Below are 24856 nucleotides of genomic sequence, written 5' to 3'. Positions count from 1 at the left end.
TGGTAGAGTGGCCCAGTACTTGGGAGGCAGAAACATGTGGATCTCGGAGTTCAAAGCCAGTCTGGTCTACTTACTGAGACCCAGCTTCCAAACGAACACCCTAGAAATTCATTTATTTGATAAACATATCTCAAGTCCTACTACAGTCAAGCCACTGTCCTAGGAAACAAGAACGCAATGGTGATGAAAATAACCACTGACCTCAACAACCGAAATGACACAGACGAGGTTGTCATGCTATACAGCATGGCACAAGATTTAACATGGGTAAACATAGGATGAGCAGAAAGGACATCTAACTTAGAAGTAGTTCACTGGTAAAGATCAATCAAGCAGAGAAGGAGGGCAAGGTAACAAGCTCGAGGGAGGAAAGGGCACCTGATCTCTTATTGTCTCAAGGTCAGATGCAAAAGCACCAAGGAAAGACTTTCCAGAGTAAAAGAGCTCAGTGACACAGGACAGTCCAAGATCAACATGGGTTCTACAAATGCACCAAAATTTACAACTCTGTGCTGAAGACAACAATAGCAACCAAAGGGTTTGTTTAAACACAGAGGAATGAACAAGGTGCTTTTAAAAACGACACAGATGTTAACAAAAGGAGACCAGGCAGCTGGTCATGTATGCACATCTTTAATCCCAGCACTTGGCATGGAGATCTCTGAGTTCTAGACCTCCCTGGTCTACAAAGAGTTCCAGGACAGCTAGCGCTACACAGAGAAACCCTGTCTCAAAAAAAGCAAACAAGCAAACAAAAAAGGAAGTTACTGAAAAGGAATCCATGAGAAAAGAGTGATCCAAACTGAGATAATGAGGCACGGAGATAGGCAAGAGACACTGAGGTCCTGGTACCAAGTGGAGCTCCATAAGTTCAAGGCTAGGCTAGACTAGTCTACGAAGGGAGAGCAAAGCCAGGCAGGGCTATATAATTAAATCCTGTTTTTAAAGAGAGGTATGTGTTGGGATTGGGGAGGAGTAGAGGAGTGAGGTCTATGTCTGACTTTATCAAACCACACACATGAAATGTGTGGGTATTTTTTAAATATATTTTTTATTGTATGTATATTGTAATGTATGCAGGTGTTTGGCCTGCATGTATGTCTGTGCATCACACTCATGCAGTGCCCAAAGAGGTGAGAATAGAGTCAGCTCTTGAATTGGAGGTAGACAGTTACAAGCCGCCAGACGAACTGGGTTATTTGCAGGAACCACTGGGCCGTATCTTCGCCCCCAAATGTGCGTGTTAATTGGAAACATTATCCTGAGTGTCCTTTCTGAAGAAACACTGCCCTCAGTAACTGTGCTTTATGGGAATTTTGTTAGCTTGTTTTAAAGGTGGGCAGGCGTTTAGGTGTTTAGGTGGAGAACCAGGTTTGTAGTGGTCCTTTCAAGGAAGATGTTAGCATCCCCACAAGTTGAGTAGACCTTCCCAGTACATAAACTGGACCCGCCTCATTATCACAATAGTCACATACATGTGCACAGAGCAGGTGTCTTCACGGAGGCTTGCCTAGAACATAATGAAGACAGCCTTAGGAAGTGAGCTGTGTCCAGGCTTACTGGACAGAGGGACAGAGAGGTGCTGAGGGTACTCACGTGGGGGAAAGTGATCTTTCGGAGAGCGGCATCGTAGTTCTTTACCTCCACTTTCTCCATGAGAGGCCGAATAACTAGGTGGGTGTCGGTGCCTGGAGCAACAAGGCAGCAGAGAGGGAACTCGGTGAGAGGTGTTCTTCATGAAGAGAAAACAGCAGAGCTGGGCAGAGTCCAGAGCAGCTGGCTGGGGGAGGACCTACCTCCTGATATCAGGGCTGTTGGGCTGTGGGCCACAGTGCGCACGTCGTGAGTGTGATGCTGGAATGGTTTCGTCCGCACCCACTGCTTCTCGCTGCTGTTGGAAGTCACCGACACCAGCTGGAAATGGAATACTGTGCCCTCGGCTGTGCCCACCACAAAACTGTCTTCTTGCTGAGAAATTAAACCATGATGGGATATATGTCAGCAAAACACTCTAGATGGGAAAATATTCCTTCAGGTGTTCTATCTGGGCAGCTCAGGAGAAAAAAACAAAACAAAACAAAACCTCTTGGCCTGAATTAGCAGGGAGGTTCCAGGAGCCGTTCCATCAGAGGAGCAAGCGCACACATAGGAGAAATGTGCCCCCTGCTGACAACAATGAGTAAGGCCAATGGTGCTATGCAGCCAGTCGCATGCTACACATTCAATGACAAACCAGAGTATCATCCATGAAAATCTAATGGACCAAAAAAGTTCCCATTTCCCAGTGACATCATAGCTATACATAAAACATTATTCACAACTTGCAATGATGCTGGTGTGAACACCTTTAAATTGTACTCTAAGTTGGTTTAGGTGGGAGATTTTTATTTTGCTCCACGATTTTTTTTTTAAGAATCTCGGGGCTGAAGACTGGTTCCAAGGTTAAGGACACTACTGCTGTCAGAGGACCTGAGTTCAGTTCCCAGCACTCTTGTGACACAACTTAGAACTCCAGCTCCAGTGGACTGAAGCCTCTGACTTCTACACCCTGTATACATACCCACACCCACACATAATCAAATATTTAAGGGAGGGGTGGTGCCAGCTTACAGCTGTCTGCAGTTATAGTCCCAAGGGATCCAACAAGTAAAACACACATGCATATTAAAAAGGGAGACGCTAGAGAGATGGCTCAGTGGTTAAGAGCCCTGGCTGATCAAGAGGTCCTGGGTTCAATTCCCAGCAACCACATGGTAGCTCACAACTGTCATCCTACTCCAGAGGATTTGACACCTTCAGAAAGACAGACAGACATGCAGGCAAAACAACAATGTGCATAAAAGAATAAATTTTTTTGTTTCTTTTTTTTTTTTTTTTGGAGCTGGGGACCGAACCCACTGAGCTAAATCCCCAACCCCAAAAGAATAAATTTTTGAGGCAGGATTCCTCTCTGCCTGCTATGAACCTTGAAAGATACACTAAACTGCTTCCACTTTGGTATTTAGGTATTGCACTTGGTTCTTTATCTCCTTAATGACACCTACTTGTTCTGGCTGTGCTTGTTCTTGTTCTCTCCTTGGCTCAAGTGTCATTACCTGCTGGGCCATCTTGTCAGCTTAGCAAAACATCTCTACGAATTTTAACATTTCTATTAAAAAGCATGGTACGGATGTCTATGATGGCATTGCTTACATGGTCTAGAAGGATTTAAGCTTTTCTGCTGCTAGTCAATGCAACAGAAAAGCACATACAACGCTGAAACCACCTGATGGATTTTTCAGAATGGGATCCTGCCATTGGGTGACATGTGACTATATAAAACTACACTTAGTACAAGAAGAAATATGTAAAAATAGCTTTAAATTAACAAAAAGCGTGTTAGTTGTGAGGGAAAAAATGAATCCTTCTAATTGACATAAGCAATGTATGTGAAAAGAGAGATCCTGAGACAGGCTTAGAAGATGGACTTGTGGGGGCTGGAGAGATGGCTCAGTGGTTATAGAGCACTGATTGCTCTTCCAGAGGTCCTGAGTTCAATTCCCAGCAACCACATGGTGGCTCACAACCATCTGTAATGGGATTCGATGCCCTCTTCTGGTGTCTGAAGACAGCCACAGTGTATTCATATAAATAAAAAAAAAAAAAGAAGAAGAAGAAGAAGAAGAAGAAGAAGAAGAAGAAGAAGAAGAAGAAGAAGAAGAAGAAGAAGAAGGAGGACTTGGTCACAAAACCTGTAATCCTAGCTACTCAGGAGATGAAGGCAGGAGGATCATAACTTTAGGGATAACTAGGGCTGGGACCGTACTCACATCAGCAACAGCAATAGACTGCACGTCAGCATTTGCGATGAGATGGCTCTTGACAAGTGTCCCAGTAGCTGAGTCCCATAACTGCACCTTTCCAACTGAGTCCACGCTTATGACAGTGCCGTCGGACAGGAAGGCAACACCCCACACTATGCACCTTGACTTGGTCACTCCCAGGTGCTGCCTGTCTAAAACCATCTTCCGGGTTATGCTCCCTGAGAAAGAAGAAAGGCACACAGGTTTAGTTTAGTTTTCAAAACTGCTCAGGCAAGCATAACATGGAGTTACACAGGCCTGAACACAGCCAGGCAGTAAAGGGCAGCTGTGCTGAACAATGAAGAGGAAGGAGCGAGGTTCGAGGGAGGGAAGGAGAAAGAGAGAAAGAACTGATGTCCCTTCCGAGAAGTGGAATGGAAGGAGCTCCGTTCACTTAAAAAACTGGCACATTACGTGTACACAAAGGGAGAAAGAAAAGTGTCAAAGACGCAGAGTGGCAACCACGATATGGGTAAGACTTAAGGAAAGTCAAGAAGCCTTGACTTATACTTGACGCCCTCAGGAGCTGGGGACCCTGTACTTCAGAGACTAGAGAGGTGAGGAGTCTCCAAAGAGGGGGACTGGTTGAAAGTTAATCTAGAGGCTGCTGGACCTTGAGGTACCCATTTCCTGAGTAAGCAGTCAGATTTTAACTAAACTCTATCTCAACAGAAGAATTTCTTATACAAAAGGCTTTGGGAACTGAGGCTGGGACAGGGCTGTCTGGAAGGAAAACAGGGTCAAGTGAAACTGCTAACTGAATGCTGACAACACCAGACTTCCTCTCAGAACACTGACAGCTGGGCCTGAACTTACAGGACTCACAGGGACGGAGAATGGGGGAGTCCAAGAGTATAGCTCAGAAGTGGAACACGTAACCCTCAGGGTTGGGCTGACCCCAATCAAAAAACTGATTGATTTCTTGGAACCAAGTCACACAAGAAGGGAAAAAAAAGTCTAAGATCCCAACTTCACGAGTCCCCAGACAGGCCACCCAGACACCTCCGCAGTGAAGGTCATGCTCAGGAGACCCACTGCGGCGACAGGAGCAAACAGGATACATGGGAAGAAAAGTTCCTCTAATGAGAAAAGCTGAGCAGACTGAAACAACAAGCAAATCAACAGAAGGACAGGAAGGATAGAAGGACAGAAGGACGGAAGGACAGAAGAACAGAAGGACAAGAAGGACAGAAGGACGGAAGGACAGGAAGGTCAGAAGGACAGAAGAACAGAAGGACAAGAAGGACGGAAGGACGGAAGGACAGGAAGGGTGCAGAACACTTGCCGGGTACCATCACTAACAGCCTCCAGTAGAGGGCTGGAGAGACAGACAGCGCGGGTGTCAGTGCTGCTCTTGCAAGAGAACGGGAGTTGCCAGCACCACCCGTAACTCTGATCCTAGCAGGTTCCTTCATGAGCACACACAATCAAAAACCAAACTACAACTCTTAAAAAAGATCAGCCTCAGAGGCCATGGACAAAGGCCCAGCTCAATCTCCAGCAGCTGAAACCAGGAAAGACCTTGGGAGGTGGCTAAGTGAAAATTCCACTACAAAGATTAAGGCATGAAAACAACAAATTTATCTTAGCCGGCAGTGAAGACAGAAAAGATGAAAACATAAGAGTGTGGGGAAAGTCAGAAGACCCAGCACTGAAGCAACAAAATACCGGAAAGGGAAGAGAGAAACTCATTTACAGAGCACAACTGATTGACACAAGACAACCAACGAAAACCAAACCCACAACACAGTCAGACACCAGCAAGTATGATGATGTCAGGGTCAGACAGGGTCCGGGGCCAGAGGGCTCACCTATTGCGTACAGGGGCCTGGGCTGGATTTCCAACAAAGAAACAAAGAAATTGTCCACACAGGAAAAGGAAAAGGGAAAAGGCACAGGCTCAAGGGGCCTAGAAACCAAACTAAGTTTAACTTTCTGTATGCACAAAGGGTCAACAATTAGAACAGCATTAGACTCCCTAACAGGGAAAGAGGGGAGCCTAAATGACACAGAAGCAGAAGGGACCCCAGAAAGACTGAAACCAGTCTTCCAACCCCGCACTTGGGCAGCACGACCCAGGCAACTAAGCTAGACCAGAAGTCAAAACAGAAACTTTTTAAGGACATAGAAATGGCAGGAAAAACAAACAAAAACACCAAAATACTCAGATGTGTTTTGTATGGACGTACATAGCTGAAAGATCTCAAGGGTCAAGCAGCAGAAACACAGGGAGAGGAAGAATGTTAAACAGGAAGCAGACGGAAGGGAAGCAGCTCTCCCTTTGTGAGCGGTGCACATGTGGCCTTGATGGAGAGACCTGACTACTGAGTGGGACCCAGTCACGGATGAGCACATGGGAAAGATTAGGAGACAGTGTGCTTGGACACTATGGCACAAGGTACAAACGGTAGTCTCAGGTGCCGAAGTCAATAATGTACAGAAATTAAAAACCACAACTCAGAATTATAAACATGTCATGTACGGCAGAATCAGCTAAGAGTTGCAGTGGCTTACTCTGGGGAGTGAGAGAAGGGACAGGAGCATTCCCAATTTTGTAAAATGCCTTAAGGAGGTCTTTGTTATAGGCCTCCTTATAATAAAAAAAACATTATAAGCCTCCTTATAATAATAATAAAAAAAAAAAGAAACACAGAAGTCAGGCACTGAGGAAAAAGAAAAAGAAGAAGACACTCCAACCCACTTTGTCTCTGTACCTTGCATGCACAAATACGCTAGTCTAACAAGTTAAAGGTAAGCTCACACTGAGGGTGTCTAGCAACCCAATTTTCCAGGCCAAGAACAGGAAAAGAAGTCATTACTTTAGAGAAAAAGCTACTGTTATATCTCTTTATAAAGAAAGTGCTGTCAGCCCCCCACTGCAGAGTGGAGATTCTCTAAAAAGTCGCAGTGCTGATCAAATACAGCAACAGGAGGCCAGAGATGGCTCAGTAATTAAGAGGGCTTACTATGCAAGTAAAAAAATGAGAGAGAGAGAGCGAGAGAGCGAGAGAGAGAGAGCGCCCGGATTCCAGGGCATGTGTAAAAGCTGGGTATGGTCCCTGGATGACTGTAACCCCAGCATAAAGGGACTGGAGATCCAGACTAGTTTCTTGCCAGGGTATATTAAAAACAAAAAACGAACTCTAGCTCCCAGGTTCAGCAAAAGACTGTGCATCAGAAAGAGCAGGGAGGGTAAGTAAGAAAGGAGAACGTATCACATCCCCTCTGGTTAGCACTTACAAAGGCATATACACACATACAACACAGAAATTCAGAGACACACACAGAACATACGTGGGTGAAATTTGTGATGGACTCGTGGAGAGATTACTGAGGAGTTAGGCCATCAGGTCATTGAAAGAGACAAAGTCAAGATTCTAGAAACTGAGCAATGTAAATCTGGCAAAAACCCACAGCCCAAATGTACTGACTAGAGAGAGTCACCTGATTTGACATCGAACACACTGATGTAGTCTATGGAACCAGCTGCAACGTGGGTACCAGCAGGATGCCAGCTGAGACTCAGGATCCGACCTTAGGGGAATAAAACAATAAAATGTGACATCTAGATACACGACAAAATCTAACAGCTCTCCTTCCACAGTTACCTACAGGGCTGGCACTGATCAGCCTTAGTCTCCTCAGCAACAATGGTCAGTAAGCTGTCCTGGGACCCACATAAAGCACCTGACAACTCGCTTTAATAATGTATAAACGGTTGAGGAAAATGTGTAAATATATTTTCTTCTGAGAACGATGTGGTGGTAACAAGAAAATTTCAGTGTGCACAGACACTGACTTTTCAGATTAAAGAGACATACTTGCAGGAATGCCCAAATATACGTATGCTAAGGCACAAATACTGACATTACAAACAAGGATGCACTGGACATAGGAGGGCACCTTCACAGCCATCGCATTGCCCAGTGACACCAGCCACCTTGGTTTGTGGAGGCTTGCCTGACGATGCTCACACAATGAGATAATTTAACATTACACTTCTCAGGACAGACCCTTGCTCTTAACCAGCCATGGTTGTTTTTCTTTTTTGGTGGTTGTGCTGGCTAGTTTTTGGTCAACTTGACAAAATTACCAAAGGAAAGAGAGAACACACACCATGGTCACTGCTCTCCAAAACAGGCCCCAGCAAACCACAATCTGCGGTTGGTTTTTGTAAATCAAGTTCTACCCGCACACAGCACACACGTCTGTCTCCATGCTTCACCCAGGGTTAGCCGAGGCTACAGTGCCTTCCAAAGCCTCAAGTGCTGCTGTGCTCAGTTTTCAAAGTGCTTGTCAACCCTTGCTCTGTAGCCCAGTGCCGGTACACCCCAGAGCCCCAGCCACACAGCCGCAGCAGCAGCTCATGACACTCCCCATGGCATTTAAATCGACTAGCACGGTTAAGAACCACAGCCAGGACTGCCACGAGTCTAAGGGCAGCCAGGGCCACACATGTGCCAGGCAAGTGCAGGCTACAGTGTGAGAACCCGTGTCACAAAGAGCAGAAGGAAGGGGAACAAAGGAATGGCAAGTTTCCTGTGGTACAGACCTGTGACCTCAGCACCCAGGAAGTAGGGCAGGAGGATGCGGAGTTCAAGGCAGTCTAATCCCACAGCCAGGGGAGCCAGCCTCAAAAAGCTCACCATTTAAACAGGGCTAAGACTGACTCTACGCACAGCTGTTTAATTTCACAAAACAGGAGTTTCTGTCGGAGCACACTGCTGACTTTATGGCAACTTGACAAAGCCAGAGTCATTTTGGAGAGACCCTCAATTGAGAAAATGTCTCAACCAGACTGGCCTGTGGGTAAACTTGAGGTACACTTTCTAGATTGTTCATTAATGTGGGAGGGGCCCAGCCCTCGCTGATGGTGCCACCCCAGGACTTGTGCTTCTGGGTGCTATAAGAAAGCAGACTAAGCAAGCAGCTAGCACTCCTCCATGGCCTCTGCATCAGCTCCTGCCTCCAGGGTCCTGCCCTGTTTTGAGTTTCTGCCCCAGCTACCTTTGATGGACCGTGCTGTGGAACTAGAGACTGAAATAAACCTGTTTCTCCCCAAGTTGCTTCTGGGCAGGGGAGTTTATCACCACATAAACCCAGGCCAAGACACAGATGATAAACAATATACTCATTTTCACAGAAACACTAATTTTCTACTTTGAATTTCTATATACTTTCTTAGTCAGGCATTTACAACTATGCTGCATAATGGATGCCTTCTAGAACTTTCCTTGTGCTCAGAAAAAATTAGTAAAGCATTTCTTATAGCCACTGGAAAATATCCTATCCCTTTGGTGGCACGAAAGCATAATTTCTTGTTGAGGCTGTTCACTGCCTGACCCAAAACAAGCCTTACTTTTTTGCCGATCGAAATTTCTTGCAAATTGGATTTTGTCTGGGGTGACTTCAAATAATTTCACGGAGCCATCTTCACAGCCAACCTGTTTAGAGGCAGGTAGAAAACAGATTAAACGAGCCTTTTACAGGACTAAATATCCCCATTTAGAAGCACACATTGTTTTTTCTCTAAAAGCTACATTTGCATAAAATCAAAACAAACCAAAACATCCGGTGAGAGGAGAGGGCACCTACCATCAAGAAATTGATAGTATACTCCTGATGGACCTCACATTCTAGTCAGAAAGCAGGCCCAGAGTTCTAACCAGAGCCTGAGTATCTGCACGTGACACAGATTAGAAGTAGAGCTTTACACACACCTGCCAGAGACCCATGGCCCAGATGAAAGACCTTTAAACCCAGACGGAAGCATCTAGGATAGTATATAAGTTAGTATGAGTGAAATAAAGTGAAAATCTCAGGACAGAAAGGTGACTCTGTGGGAAAGTGCTGCCAAGCCTGGCAATTTGAGCTTGATCCTAGAGACCCACCTGGTGGCAGGAGAGAACCAACTCATACGCGCTGCCTCTGACGGTCACAACCACTTCTGTGGCATACACGCCCCAAGGCCCCACACACAATACCAAAAGTATAATTTTACAAACATGGATATATATGTGAGTGTAGTGGATTTATAGAAGGATTGAGCACCCCATATTTCTGAAACAGAAGTTACTATTAATACATAAAACATAGTTAAAAAAAAAATCAGTTTTTTAGTTCCAAAGAAGTTTAGGAAATGCTGAAATGATTTAACCCGAACATTTCACAAATGAACAACCATGGTCCACGCTAGTAGCATAAAGGCAAAGTGACTGAGCAGTGCCCAGGGCGGCAAGAGGAGGGTGTCAGAGCCCTTGGACTAGAGTGAGACTGTAGAGAGCCACCATGTGGGTACTGGGATCAAACCCAGATCGGGTGAAGGGCAGAAATGCTTTTAACTGCTGAGCTATCTCTCCAGCCCACCTCCAAGAATTTTTAAGCTTCAGTGCCAATTCCAACCTTATGTATTGATTCCTGGTACACATAGTTTCTGTGTTACATAACACAAACATGGGTAAAGAAGTTTGAGTGACCATAACTCATCTATTTTGAGTTATCAATAGTTGCATACTGACCAAAAGTTGAGAGCCACTGGGGCTGGCGGTCATACTCCAAATCGGTCCTCCAAAGGCATCCAAAGTGTACTTGATGTTTAGTGCCTGTAGGTCATACTCAAGAATTTCTCCATTCAGTCCGGCACTAAAGAGCCGCTGTCCTTCTGCCCAACACAGGGCTTCGGTACCCCGAGACTCATGACCTGGGAAAAACTATAGAAGCATCATCGTCATTTCTCAACCTGCCATGAATTCAAAACCACAAAGAATCATACTTCCTAACTTGCTATGAGTTCTTCAGTCACCAGCACCTGGAAAGTATTTCCTCAAGAATAACTAGCATTTTGTCATTATTAAACATTTGTGTCCATTAGACAGTTTTATCTCTTTCAGTTTCAATATTAGTTACTTAAAATTACATACATTTCTCTTGCTTTTAAACTAGGACTAATTCAGCAGAAGCTCTTTAACTAGAATTTAAGAATTAGGATATTCAAGATTGACTCAGCCAGGTGTGGTGGCTTATATAACTCTAATCCTAGTACTCAGGAAGCAGAGGCAGGGTGGGCTGTGGTGAGTTCCCATGCATAAAAAAATTGGGTTAGTATCCAGTTGGATATGAAGTATCTAAAAATTTTTTGTTTTTTGAGACAGTTTCTCTGTTTCAAAACAGAGTAACAGCTCTGGCAGTCCTGTAACTTGCTCTGATCTCAAACTTCTGTGCTGAGTGGCTAGACTTTTTCAGCACCCGATCCTCTCCTAGACTCATCTTAAGGCTTGTTGTTCCCAGTACACCTAGAGAACCTATCTTTAGGAACTTTACAAAGAGTTTCAGTGTAGTCTGTATTTAGCTGACTTTGTTCCTCAAAGTATGTATGCTTTGGTAAACTTGGGATCCAGTTAAACTCACCAGAAGGTTTTCACCAAATTCTGCTGTGTTAAAATATGCCAAGAATAAACCACCTGGAGCTGCTTTGTTTTCCCCACAAATATTTTCTACTATGTTACAACTGCCCACAGAATTCCAACAGTAACCTGTTTTAGGTGTCTGCAGCTTAGGAATAAGGCTACATAATGGTAGGTTTTGCCAACTCTCTAGCAATCAACTACCATACATTTCTCCAAACAGACCTCCATCAAGTAATACATGACTGCATACGTGCTGAATGCCAGTGTGCATCCTTTATATCTACCTCAATCTGTGCCCATTTCTCCTGGAAACAGTTGCTTAAAAAACAATTCGGTCCACTCCAGCTTTCTGTTCAGGACTCAGGTTCCTTTTTATTTTCTTTTCTTTTGAGGCAGGGCTTCATACTATGTAGACCTCGCTGTCCTATACAGAACTCTTCATGTAGACTAGGCTGGTCCAGAACTCAGAGATACCCTTGCTTCTGGCTTCTGGAATTAAAGGTGTGTACCACTACCAGACCTACCTGGCTACAATCTCAGATTACAAGTACTTTCTGGGCATTCGATATTTTCATATATATCATGGCATTTTAATTTTATGTCTGCTTGACACAAATAATGCTTCCTATCAGAACTTGCAAGGCCAAGAGGGAGAAGAGTAAAGTGGCTTGCCTGAAAAGCCTAAGTCAACGGAATGCCGGGGATGCTCTCTTCACTCCTCACCTTTTTATTCTGACTAAGGGTTGTCTTGCTCTGAGAGTGATGTGACTAAGGCCAGCAATCCTTACATTTTCGTTCCGTTTATTTACTCAGTGCACATGAAGACCAGGGAGCAACAGGCAGGAGTTGGTCTCTTCTTCCACCATGTGGGCTACAGAGAGCAAACTCCCATCTTCAGGCGTGGAAGCAACCTTTACTCACTGAGCCATCTCACTCTGCCAGAGGTTAGTAATTTAAAAAATAGGGAAGGAGACTTGGAGAAAACAGAAGCTCAGACTGAATTAGTTAGCTGTTAAAAATAGGAAGGATAGGGAAGAAATGGAGAATTTAGTCCCCGAACATTAACTTAGCAGTGGCTTTGTACTAGACATAGAGCCAGGACGGTCACAGACATTGCTGATGTATGCTGATGTAGTCCCTGATCTTACAGAATTTGAAGTTTAGCATCGAAAAGAGGCATTAAGCAAAAATACAAATTATGCAAGTTTAGCAGTTATAAACGACAAACCGAAAAGTCACACCACGTAACAGTGTGCACCCAAGCATGTTTGTGGTGTTTGTAGCAGTGACCAATTTGTCGTGGGGCAAGGACTTGAAACTCTTCTACACACATTAGTTCTTCAGTAAGCCAACGCTATACAGAATCCCTAAGGCTACCGTATGTCAAGTGTACTTCTCCCAGCTTTTATTATACTGGGGTGAAACTGTCTGTTTACAGAGCTTTCTCCACAAATGTAAAAACTCAAACATTTATTTCAATACCAGTACTTGACACTCACTCCTGGAAACATTTACAGATGCCTAAATGTCTGGCCACAGACTGCTGGGCACTGAATACTCATCCACCCATCGCTTCTCTTTTGAATTGAATTGCATGTTGCACCTGAAAAAATTAGTAACCAGTGTTCTTGAGGAGAAAGTCTCTGGAGTTGGAGAGATGGCTCAACAGTTAAGAGCACCTATTGTTCCTGTGAAGAGTTCCCAGCACCTAACCACTTCTAAATCCAATTCTAGGGGATCTAATGCCCTCTCCTAAACACCAAGGGCATTAGGCACACCTGAAGTGTACATACATGCATGTAGGCAAAATACTGGTACACAAAAAATGAACAAACCCAAAATGTGTACCCAAAAGACATTTCATGTAATTAAAAGAATAGGAATCTATTCCCCAATAGACAAATAAGTCTACATTCTTGGAGACAGTCTGCCTGCTGCCATGTTAGTAAAATTTTCTGACATAACAATGTTTGAAAACTTTCCATTATCAGTGGAACGCATGCCTTCAGCAAGAAATGTCATTTTTCCAGAATCACAATTTTCTCAACATTTTTTTTTCTTTCTTGTAGTGGCCAAAAGATCTAGCAAACTTCAGTCCTCAAATGGCATATAGTGACACAGAATTCCTAGGCAGGATCTTTCTAAACAACTTTAGATATATCAAACCCCTGGGCTGCTCTCACAAATCAAGGGATCTCAGATATGCTATAGAAGTTCTAAGTAACTTCTAAGTTCCACAGCAGGAAGAGTCACTTGATCTGAGATAGGACATGTAAGTTGTAGAATTGAAGTTAAGAAAATTAACATCAGGAGTAACACACCAGGCTCCCCAAAGACTTACTTTCTCCTGAAAATAGTTTGCAGACAAATTATAAATTTCCACCGTGCCATCTGTTCGTGAAACAGCCAATCTGTTTGACTGGTTATTGTAAGCCACACATCGGATGCCTGATGGAACGTAATTAAAGAAACGAACTCGATGGACTTTAAATTCACCCATTCCTGAAGGGACAAAAAGAGTCATTGTTAAATATTAAGCAGAGAATCTCCTATGCATTCAATTTGTTATCATCGCTGTTGGATGGGAGGTTTCATGATCTCTCACTTAAGTTCATTTCTAATTATGCTGTTGTGACCCAGCAAGACTCCAGTCAGTCTCCAGAAACTCAGTAGAGAAGCTTCTGCAACTTAATGCCCCCAAAAGGCCAACTCCATTCCCCCATCTTCCTAACCTCTTGGAGTAAGAGAGTTTAAAAAACCAGCATTTTAACAATAACTTCTCAACATTACTGAGTACGCAAATCACAGACCCACTCTAAGACAGTGACAAGGGGCTGATGGGGGAGGGGAAACCCAGAGCACGAGTGGGCAGCGACAGAACTTGGTGGTCTCTCCCAGCTTGCCTGATCTAGCAGCTACCTGACACACACCTACTGGGAGTGGAACTTGTTCGCCCCTCACTCGTCTACCCTCAAGGGAGCCACATGCAGAGCGGGCACGTTCTGAAGAGGGACTGAAGAGCGCGAGGTGTCCGCCAGCCCTGCTCTCTCCCAGGTCCACGGAGTTAGCTTCCACTCGGCCTCAGAACCGAGCATCTAACAAGGTCCGCGGGCCCCCGACTCCGGGTGAACTGCACCCCTTCCGAACTCACTGTTTCAGCTACCCCCGGGGATTCTCCCCGAACTCACCTACCGCCAGGCACTCGCTACCCCGGACCTCGCCTCTCTCCGCCCCGGTCCCACGTGCGCGCGTGCGCACTCTATAGCTCCGTCCCGGAAGTACTAGGCGGCGCGAGGCCGGAAGTGCGCAGGCAATGCTCGCGGCGGCGGCGACGGCGGCGGGAGGTTCGGTTGTCGCCCGTTGGCCGCGCGGCGCCGCGCTCGGCGGCCGCCATTGCAGGTCAGGCAGCGGGCGGGGGGCGAGGGAGGCCGCGGGGAACGAGGTCGGAGGTGGGGACCGTGTGGAGAGCGCGAAGGATCGGCCAGCTAGGCAGCCGGGGCCGGGCGGGGCGCGCGGCTCGGGGAGAAGAATGGCGAGCGGAGGGGCGGGGAGCGGGCGGGGGAGGGGCGCATGCTGGGCAAGGAAGCGTGAGGGCCGTGAGGGCCGCGAGGGCTGAGGCTAGCCCGCCGCGAGCCGGGGAAGCTTGGGGACCGAGAGCGGTGCAGGGACGGAAGGAAGGGAGCGAGGGAGCTGGGTGGAGTGGGAGAAGGGCGGAAAGGCTGGCGGAACGCGGGCGGAGGACGGAGCAGGGGGCGGCGCGGGCCGGATCCTCGAGGTATGTGCGGGGGGGAAAGGGGCTCAGTCCCCGGTCGGGAGGCCTGCTGGAGTTGAGTGGACTTGGAACCGAGAAAGTAGCGGGAATGGCAGCAGGGGGCTCAAAAGGGGTTTGGGGCGGAACTGACGGAAATGTGAGGCTTGTTTCAGGGGACATTTATTTTAAATCATGGTAGTGGGGAGGAAGAAGCTTCTGGGAGACTTTTATTTGGAGGCTGCTTGCAAAGTGAACTCGGGTGCTTTTGGGTTGAGTGAATCCTAGAGTTGAGGAGGGTGGTGTGTCTTAGAGAAGCGGGACCGGGAAGGATTTTGGATAGTATTGAGCGGTAGAGGAAGATAGTTGGAAGAGGAATCTTTGGGAGAAGGGTGAGGGATATGAAGACCGGTGGGGGCCGTGGAGAAAAGCAGTTTAAGAGTGAAGTGGGGATGGATAGTTTCTTTGGGAGTTAGAGGGTTAAACACTTTGGTAAAAACGGTTCCAGTAGTAGTTTGGGATAGTTTGAAGGGAGTTGGAGAAATGGGGAAGAGGGAGTTAAGAGTCCTTCTGGTTGAAAGAATGGGAGGTGGGGGACAGGGGTGGAGGAGATAGAAGAAATGGAAGAATCCGGCAAGGAGGGGACCTCCCCCACAACTGCCGCGCAGCCCGAAAGGGTTGGGGGGTGGGGAGGAGGCGGAGGAGGCGGCTATGATGGCAGGAAGAGGAGGAAAGGTTGAGATGGGATGGCAGAGTAGCAGAAGATGGAGAAAACCGGAGTAACTCAGATCGACCGAAGCCATCTTTTCTACCCATTGTCTACAAATAACAAATAACAGTAACTGATTCCCTCCAATGGAGGAATCCTGCCACGTGATGGGAGCATACCACGTGTATGTATAGTATCTAAACACGTTTTGAAAACATTCTTCACTGATGAAAAGTTCGGAAGCATTCAGTTCCATCTTCCCTCCACGGCCCCTTTTTGTAGGGGAGCAAGTGTCTCATTTAAAGTAGTTTAGACTTAGTAACAACCCTATTAAGAGACAAGGTCTCCTTAGAAAATTAGGCTCAAACATCCCCTCCAGTCACACAACCACCATGACACTGGTAATAAAAATGATTTGTATTCAGACATATATAAAACTCCCGAGATTGTTCGTTTGCTAGAAAAGCACATAGAGAAATAGTTGTCATATTTAGAGAAATGACTTTCCAGAGTTTAAGCCCTGAAACATTTTGGTAAATCCTGACTAAAGCACCGAATTGTTCTCCAGTTGTATAGAATTGATCTTGATGACCTACTGTTTTTATAGGCTGTTTTCTCCATTGTAAACATTCACAGTAGTTAGCAATGTGGTGTTAGTGATGTTCTACTTGACATATTCTTTTTTTTTTTTTTCTTTTTCTTTTTTCGGAGTTGGGGACCGACCAGGGCCTTTAAACGCTTTGCTGGGCAGCGCTCTGCCACTGAGCTAAATCCCCAACCCCTACTTGACATATTCTAAGAAACATTTAACTCTTTTTACTTTGAAATGGTTAAGCCATTTTACCCTACGTTTTAAAGATTTTAAAGTACAGTTTTGAAGAATTAGAACATATTCCCTTTCAAACAGACAAAAATCAAAAATACTGGTAGAGGTGGTGTCTGTCTTGTCCACTGGTTTAGCCCCAGTAGGCAGCACAGAATGTTTACATTATAATGGATTTTTTGGGGTTGGGGATTTAGCTCAGTGGTAGAGCACTTGCCTAGCAAGCACAAGGCCCTGGGTTGGTCCCCAGCTCCGGAAAAAAAAAAAAAAAAACATAATTTTTTTTTTTTTTTTTTTTTGAGACAGGGTTTCTCTGTATATTTATGGCAGTCCTGGAACTCAATCTGTAGACAAGGCAAATAAAATGGACATTTATAAGACACTTACTTGTTGCAGATTTTGTCACTAGATTTAAATCATTGAATCTCAGTTGTTTGCTTTTCTGTTTGTATGGCTAGGCACATGCCATACTTATCCACATTTTATCTTGGGAAGTTACCATAATGAGGTTCATTGATCAGGCTGTTCTCTAAGACATTAGTAATCCTTTATCATGTAATGATTTAGAGAGCAGAGGATGAGAACTGAATTTGGTCAGAGATTGAAGTGAATCTGTGGCAAGAAAGTCCTCAGTCCTCAGGGCTGCTGCTTCCTCTCTGAGGAGCAGAGGATTTAGGGTATAATTTTGAATCCTGGAGGTGGCATTGAATTTGACTTCTAAGCATGGGTAAGGTGAGGCTTATTAGCTGCTCTGATGCATTCATTGGATTGTTAGCTGTTTCCATTGCAATGTACAAGGCCGCTTTCAGTTGTGTAGGAGAGTGAGGCCAATTGCAAGGTAGGTGGATCTCCGAGAAGTTCTGTATGAGGAGGACTGCTGTGAGGACCACACAGTACCGTTAAGGCTGCATCTCGCTTCACAGTAAGCGTCCAAAAGAGCATTGAGATGAGTTAACACTGTACTGCTTTCTAAACAAGCCAAATCTTAGACAGTCCTAGAAACTGGTTGTCTCAGTGTGCGCATGGAGTGAGACTGAAGACTTAGAAACTGATGCCATACAGAGAATTTTCATTGTAATATTTTTGTTCTTTGTTATTACTAACAGAATTGGGCTTGTTACAGTTTAAACTACATTCAAAATTCACAAGAGAAGTACTTCAGATATTAGAATATTTGCATAGACTTAGCAGATGAGCATCCCTAAAAATGGAAAAAAAAAAACCAAGAACTGAGAAATCTTGTAACTTGATACTAGTGGCCTAATATGTTTTAATTTTTTCTATTTAGAAGTATATCATATTTTCAGATTGTACGTGCTCTGTTTATACTAGGCTTCACTTCTTTTTCAGTTTTTTTCCCCTACCTGTTCATAAGGAGATAAGTGCAGTTTAAGACGATCCCTCATCCGCCTTTGTTGTTAGAGACAGGATATCACTGTGCCTCAACCTGAAGGGCTGGGATTACAGATGCATAACCCCACACTGACTTTTCAGACCTTTTGAGTAAGCAGTATGCTAACCTGGGACACATGGTAATACTCTGTCAGCTCTGTCAGTTGTGTCCTCAAATCAGTACTTAATTCAGCCCTGTGGACAGTTGTCTGCTGACCTCAAGGAGCAAGAAAAGGAGTAATAGATTTTAGATGCTACAGGAAATCTCAAGCCCTGAAAGTAGAATTTAAGGTTTACTAAAGAGAACTTAAACACTCACCAGTGTTCCGTACACACACACACACACACCCTCATATACACAGATTACATAAATATATCAATATACAGGTGTCTCTAAGCTAGACCGTCACACAGAGCTTACATTTCTTTTTATACACATGTAAACCACCTAATTTGCTTTAGCATAAAACAAATTTTATAGGGTTGATGGGGTGTAGCAACAGAATGGCTAGGCTGTAAGCCACGAAATTACTGTTTTCCAAGGCATTGCTAGATGTTTGCCAGTATCAATAGAAATAACTCAGGCAAGGCTTCCTGCATCTGCATATAAAGATGTTTTCAATTGAACACGCATGGGTAGGTTTGCAAGTGCTACCTGGCTCAGGTCAGGTATCTGCTTTTCTTTTTTTTTTTTTTTTCTTTTTTTTCCGGAGCTGGGGACTGAACTCAGGGCCTTGCACTTGCTAGGCAAGCGCTCTACCACTGAGATACCCAACCCCAGGTATCTGCTTTTCTTATTCTGATAGGAGTCTGTCCAGGAAGCAGAGAATGCACTGAGAAAACTTGGCAGCTACACTGTCTCTGTTTCCTGTGGATAAACACACACACAAATTGAAATTAGTTTTCAGGAAGTGTAGTATTTTGGTATGTGTGTATAGCATATATGCCTGTGTGAATATGGAGGACATTGGGTATCGGGCCTTCTGCCTTGAGACAGTGTCTTGGTGCCTCCACTGCATACCTTCAGGCTTTCGAGGGTTTTCCTTTGTCTGCCTCCTGTCTCAGAAGGCCACTGCAGTTGCAGATGCTAATGTTGTATGTTTTGTGTCTTCGTGGGCACTGGGGATTTGAACTCAGGTGCTCATACTTGCATGGCTGAACCATCTCCCTGGACCCAGGAAGCAGGTTTTATCTTCTTCCCTATGCTTAGAATATGATGTTCACGGGTGTGAATTCTCTTGCTTTTTTTAGACTACCTTGGTTTTTGCAACTTATACTCATCATCGTACACTGCTTGTTTGCGAACATCAGTCAGCAAAAGCTTGTTTGAGAGAACTTGGTCTGTGCAGCATTGGCTGTTTGCTGTCTATACATTGCATACTTTATGAATTATAACTAAAGATAGACTATCAAATGCACAATTGCTTACTTCCCAGTCTAAAAAAATTAGCTGTTCTCAATAGGAGTCTAAAGTCTTGCATGAGTTATAGTTATCAGGGCACCAGTGAGTCGTCATTTAGGTGTTAGCCCCTAGTCCTTTAGTGACCTGAGCAGAATCATACCTGCTTTCCACTTTACAAGCTGGAATCTGAACTTCAGCCTTCTGAATTTGGATTGTTTCACTTCGGAAGTGCTCTGGAAGGAGGACTCAGTGCCACATGCCTTTGATCCAGTAGTCAGTCAAAGATGAACCTTGTCCCAGAATACTTAGGTTAAGTGCTTCGAATGGTCTTGTTTGTTATCTGCACAAAGATCTTTGTCTTTTGCTGTATTGCCTTTTCTCGGTGGGGCCATAACCTCTTTGGGCCCAGAGATTCGCTTATTCACGGCTCTAGTCTTGGTGCCCTTGTGCTGCTGTAAACAGTTCTTACACATGTCACTGGTCTCGTGATTCTTTTTCATTTTTGCTGGTAGCTGGTTTTGTCCTTTGCGAAGGGAAACTTAAGTAGTGACTTTTAAGTAACTAGATGGCCCAGTTTCCTGTCTTGTCTCTCTGTACTCTGCTTTAGTGTGTACCACATATGAACACATGATTTTTATTTGTATGTGACCCGGTAGCTTCAACTGCAAAATGGGATAATTGGTTATTATCAGAGTTGCCGTGCACACATGTGCATAGCATGTAGTCCATAGTAAACATGCTGCTGACCCTGTGTAGTGTGTTTGGTGCTCTGGAAAGAGGTTCAGTCATGACACAAGCCTACTGGAGGTCCAGAGTGACAAGAACCAGTAAAGAAACTCGTCAAGTGGCATGGCGCTGCCAGCTGTAGTCCTAGTTCTCTAGAGGCTGGACTAAGAATATACTATACCAAGTCCCAGGCAAGCCTTGGTTGTGGCTTAAACAGAAAAAGAAAAAAAATCCTGATTAGTATTTTTGCTGAGTTTGAGTACAATTATAGAACCTGTTGACTTTTTTGTACCATGGCTGGTAACACTATATGTTGTCTTGTTCTAAAGACAACCAGAAACTGTAACTTTGGTTCCCTAATCCAGTCCCTGAGTAGTAGATACAAGGGCAAATGAAGCCGGTTAGTAGCAGGCTTTTAGGGTGCTCCAAATTGCCACCTGGTGGCGCTGTTGTATAATGTGATGGTGTAGTTAGTCTGCAGCTGAGAGTCACATTAGAAATCAGTTTAATATTGGCCATGTGGCACAAGCCTTTAAGCCTGCAACTCAGAGGCAGAGGCAGATGGATCTCTGTGAGTTCAAGACTAGTCTGGTCTACACAGTTCCAGGATAGCCAGAGTTGCATAGTGAAACACTGTCTCAAAAAAAAAGAAGAAGAAAGAAAAAAACTTGCCTTACATTTGTTGTGATACACCTGAGTGGGTCACCAGTTCAATGATTGTCATTAACAGCTGTAATCTATATGTTCAGAATCAGCAAGAACGCCTAGCCCTTTTGGCATTGCAAGGGCAATAGAGTAACATGTTTAAAAGCACGTGGAATTCGAAGTTCCTGCCACGTGTTGGGCTGGGACTATAAAACTCAGTTGGCAGAATGCTGGCCTGGCATTTGTAAATCCCTGGGTTGAGTACCTAGCAACACTTAGGCTGGGGTTAGAGGCAGGAGAATCAGAAGTTCAAAGCCATCCTCAGCTACATGGAGAGTTCAGGGACAGCCTGCCCTAGAGATCCTGTCTCAAAGGGGGAAGTGCCTATTGCACAATTAAGTGATAAATACTGGCTATAATTATTGCTGTTCTAAAAGGTTTTTTTTTTTTTTTTCTCTAGTTTTTCAGTTGCTTTTTTAAAGAAGGAAGGCTCATGGTGCAAATTGTTATTTCCAGGTGAGTACATTTTAAGATTTTTACTTAGCTTGAGTGTTAAGGGCTATACTGGTTTTACACTTTTCTGGAGGAATTAGGGTCCTCAGGTACATCTTATATAAATACTATTTGCATTAAGACCTGTATTTCAGTTCCCAGTACTGCCCAGTTTCCCAAGAACTTGTATTTAGCAGCGTTCCTTTGGGCTCCTAATGGTGGTGTAGGTGCAGGACACTACTCATCCTTCACCGCTCAAAAATATTGTAACCGCCAGCCCTTTGCTTGCAGTACGGGGGCTGAAGGCCTGGCAGAATGGGTGCTGATGGAGCTACAGGGGGAGATCGAGGCTCGCTACAGCACCGGATTAGCTGGAAACCTCCTGGGAGACCTACATTACACCACTGAGGTGAGGGGGCTTTTCTTTCCCTGCCTTATGCCTCAGTAAAGCAAGCTACACCAAGGTGGTGCTCCCAGGACCCAGCATGAGGACTGTCCTCAGGTTTGTTACTCAAGGTTTAGCCAGTCTGTAGAGCTATCTGCTTGCTGTCCCCCAACTTCTGGAAAAGCAGAGAAATGGAGTCTTTGGGAATCTGCAAGAGTCCTAAGAGTAGAAATGCTCTTTCCGTGGGGCTACAAAGAATGAAAAGGGCACGAGGGAGGATTGATTGCCAGTGTGGTTTGTAACAGTGATAGAGCCAGACCAGGGACTGGAGGTGCCAGCATTGCTGCCAAGAGCAGCTTTAAAGGCACCTGAAAGGAATGGCCTTGTGCTCAACCTCAGGCATCTCCTTCTGTTCTGCCAAAGGGAATCCCTGTGCTGATCGTGGGGCATCATATCCTGTATGGGAAAATCATCCACCTGGAGAAACCTTTTGCAGTCCTTGTCAAACACACTCCTGGGAAGCAGGACTGTGATGAGCTTGGTCGAGAGACTGGCACCCAGTACTTGGTGACAGCACTCATCAAAAACAAGATCCTTTTCAAAACTCGCCCCAAGCCTATTATCACCAACGTCCCCAAGAAAGTATGAAAGAACCCCGGATTTTCCCTAGAGAGCGGCCAACCCCCTGGACTCGTGCTCCATTGCCACCTCGAGGACGGCTGGACGGAGGGCCTGGTGTGAACGCAGGTCACCCGATGGGTGTGAACACAGATCCTTTCCTCATGGCAGCAGGCTCTCTTGGTGGGACCCTGGCTCCCTTTGCAAGGAATCCAGCTCCTTTTCCAAATCCATCAGGCTCATTGGCGTCAAACCCAGCACACTTCCCTGCTGGTGCTCGTGACCCAAGCATGACTTCTTTTCCAAGAGGGATGAATCCCACTGGTACAGGTGCAGCTTCTTTCCCAAGGCCAGGAGGCCTTTTGGGACCAGGACCAGGACCAGGTTTAAACCCTAGAACAGGAGCTCTTCCAGGCCCAGGACCTATGTCTAATCCCAGATTAGGAGGGCTTCCTGGTCCTGGTCCTATGGCCAACCCAAGGGCAGGTGGGCTCCTGGGAGCAAGTCCTGACCCTAGAAGTGGTGGCCCCATGGGCCCTGGATGTGGACCCAACATGAGGGCAGGTGTTTTGTCCTCTGGGACTGGTCCTCCCAATCCTAGGCCAATGGGCCTGGGTCCTGGACCAAGTCCAAATCTGAGATCAAGCTTTTTAGGTACAAACCCGGCCCCTAGGCCTGGTATGTTTCCAGGCCCAGGCCTGGGGCCCAACCCACGAGCATGTGGCTTAGGACCGGGTCTTGGGCCCAATCCAAGAGCTGGGGGCCTAGGCCCAGGCCCAAATCTGGACAACAGAGCAGGAGGCCTCTTGGGTACAGGATCTGGTCTTAACTTAAGAATGGCTGGACCTCAAGGCTTAGATCTTGCCCCCATTCTAAGGGCAGCAGGTCTTTTAGGGACAAATTCAGTTTCTTTTTCGCAGGCTTCTGGAAACATGGGCACAAACCCACCCACCATGACAAGAGTACCTGGCCCCATAGGCCCAAACACAGGTCCTAGCTCTCGAGGAATTGGCCTTCCAGGGCCAAATCCATCTGCCATGTCAAGGGCTCCTGGCCCCATGGGTCCTAATTCAGCTCATTTCTCAAGACCAGGTGGTCCCATGGGGGTAAATGCTGGAGTCTTTCCAAGGGGGACAGGATCAGGAGGACTGAACCCAGCTGCCTTCTCTCAGTCTTCTGGCACATTGGCCTCAAATCCAGGTACCTTTCAGAGGTCTGCTGGCCTTCAGGGCTCAAATCAAGCAGTTTTCCCAAGAGCCTCTGGGCCACTAGGCCCCAACCCAGCTAACTTTCCAAGAGCCACTGGCCTACAGGGTCCAAGTCCAGCCGCCTTCCCAAGGTCTGCTGGTCCGTTAGGCCCAGGTCAAGTTGCTTTCCCAGGTCAGCTGCCGGGCACCTGGGCTCTTCGCCAGCAGGCCAGGTGGGTATCAACCCAGCTCCTCTCGCAAGACCAACAGGGACCCTGGGCCTTAACCCAGCCTCCTTTCCAAGGATGAATGGCCCTGTAGGCAAGACTTTGGTCCCATTTCCTAGGGTGGGCAGCCTCCCTGGCTCAAATCCAGCTGCTTTCCCCAGACCAGGGGGTCCAATGGCTGCAATGTACCCAAATGGAATGTTACCCCCTTAAATAGCATTTTTCTTCCAGAGCCACTTTGTTATTTAAGCACTGTGGTTCTGAGCTGGGACTGTCTCTTAGGTAAAAGAGTAGATGCGGAACTACAGTCTGAAGAACACAGCTGGGGTTCAAGTTCAAGCGAGCCTTCTTTTTTCCTGCTTTTTTCTTGACTGAAGGCAAACTTATTTGTGAGACACGGACTATGGCAGATAGGGATGATCCTGGCCTCAAGAAAAAGCATCTCTGGCCTTCGGAAGTCTGCTGTGCTTTTGTCCCACAGCTTTCTGCCCCTTGTTTCTTACTAGTTTCTTGAATTGTTCTCGTGGACTTTTCCTCAGGGATACATTGGCCTGCAGGTCCTAATTCCCCACTCACCACTGGAGAATTGGCTCACTGGCTGTCTAGTGATGCTGCACTGGTGAGCGGGCCATGGTTCGGTAACTCTGACCTGGGTACCCTGGACCTAGTCATGTTCTACTGCCAGACCTTTCCCTGGGGGCTTGAACACAGTATGGGAGGTAGACACCCACGGCACAGACCCACCACATTTCTGCTTGACTGGGCCTGCAGCTCCTTTCTTCTGGGACTTAGAGGTGGCCAGATTTAAGTTCCTCCGATCATCTAGCTCCCTCCTCACTGGTACTCCAATCAAAGAACCTCAAAACTTAAACTGATATGGATGGAAATTGGGGAATTAGGGTGGGGGTGGAGGGATGAAAGGGAAAATCACTGTGCTTTGTTCGGCCTGATGTGAAGGATGGTTGGTGTTTTTCCTGCATTGTATCTTTTCTTACTGTTTCTTTAATAAATGGGGTGAGAGGGCTGCTGCTGTCATTCCATTTTGTTCTCTGTTCCACAGTGGTAAGTACGTACTCTCTGCTTGTCTTTTTTTTTTTTTTTTTTATAACCCTGCCAGCCAACAATCTTGCATTTGAGGGAACAAGCAGCTTTGGTTAGCCTTCACTTGTTTTCCAATTCTATTTTGTAGAATAATTTAAAGAGTGTGAGATTCTGACTTCTCCAGTAGAAAATAAGCCTCCTGCATGTGTAGTA

General features: G+C 45.7%; 3 protein-coding genes across 6 annotated transcripts in view; 2 read left to right on the top strand and 1 right to left on the bottom strand.

Moving 5' to 3' along the window:
* Utp4 (UTP4 small subunit processome component) overlaps positions 1–14633 on the bottom strand; it is a 27115-nt gene extending 12482 nt beyond the window's left edge. The window contains exons 1-8 of one of the 4 annotated variants that reach the window (XM_032887378.1): positions 14437–14633; positions 13590–13750; positions 10361–10552; positions 9202–9286; positions 7287–7376; positions 3810–4021; positions 1797–1968; positions 1597–1688 (exon numbers count right to left, since the gene is read on the bottom strand). In XM_032887378.1, the coding sequence (XP_032743269.1) occupies positions 1597–1688; positions 1797–1968; positions 3810–4021; positions 7287–7376; positions 9202–9286; positions 10361–10552; positions 13590–13748 (1002 nt within the window). In that variant the 5' untranslated portion in view covers positions 13749–13750; positions 14437–14633. Of the gene's footprint in view, positions 1–1596; positions 1689–1796; positions 1969–3809; positions 4022–7286; positions 7377–9201; positions 9287–10360; positions 10553–11971; positions 12202–13589; positions 13751–14178; positions 14398–14436 lie in introns of those variants that run through there. The other 3 variants (XM_032887379.1, XM_032887380.1, XM_032887381.1) reach the window with 3 other exon arrangements.
* On the top strand, positions 14553–24856 carry Chtf8 (chromosome transmission fidelity factor 8). Its single transcript, XM_032887384.1, has 4 exons — positions 14553–14647; positions 21154–21209; positions 21477–21594; positions 21994–24856. Exons 2-4 carry the CDS (start codon positions 21187–21189, stop codon positions 22216–22218), a joined length of 366 nt encoding a protein of 121 aa, XP_032743275.1. The 5' UTR covers positions 14553–14647; positions 21154–21186; the 3' UTR covers positions 22219–24856.
* Positions 22160–24856, top strand: Derpc (DERPC proline and glycine rich nuclear protein). The gene is given in 2 exon segments (XM_032887383.1): positions 22160–23556; positions 23559–24856. Coding segments are annotated over 2 exon segments (1599 nt in total). The 5' UTR covers positions 22160–22214; the 3' UTR covers positions 23816–24856.

The sequence above is a fragment of the Rattus rattus genome, chromosome 17, assembly GCF_011064425.1.
Source record: "Rattus rattus isolate New Zealand chromosome 17, Rrattus_CSIRO_v1, whole genome shotgun sequence".
NCBI lineage: Eukaryota > Metazoa > Chordata > Mammalia > Rodentia > Muridae > Rattus > Rattus rattus.
This window is presented reverse-complemented; position numbering and strand designations above follow the sequence as displayed.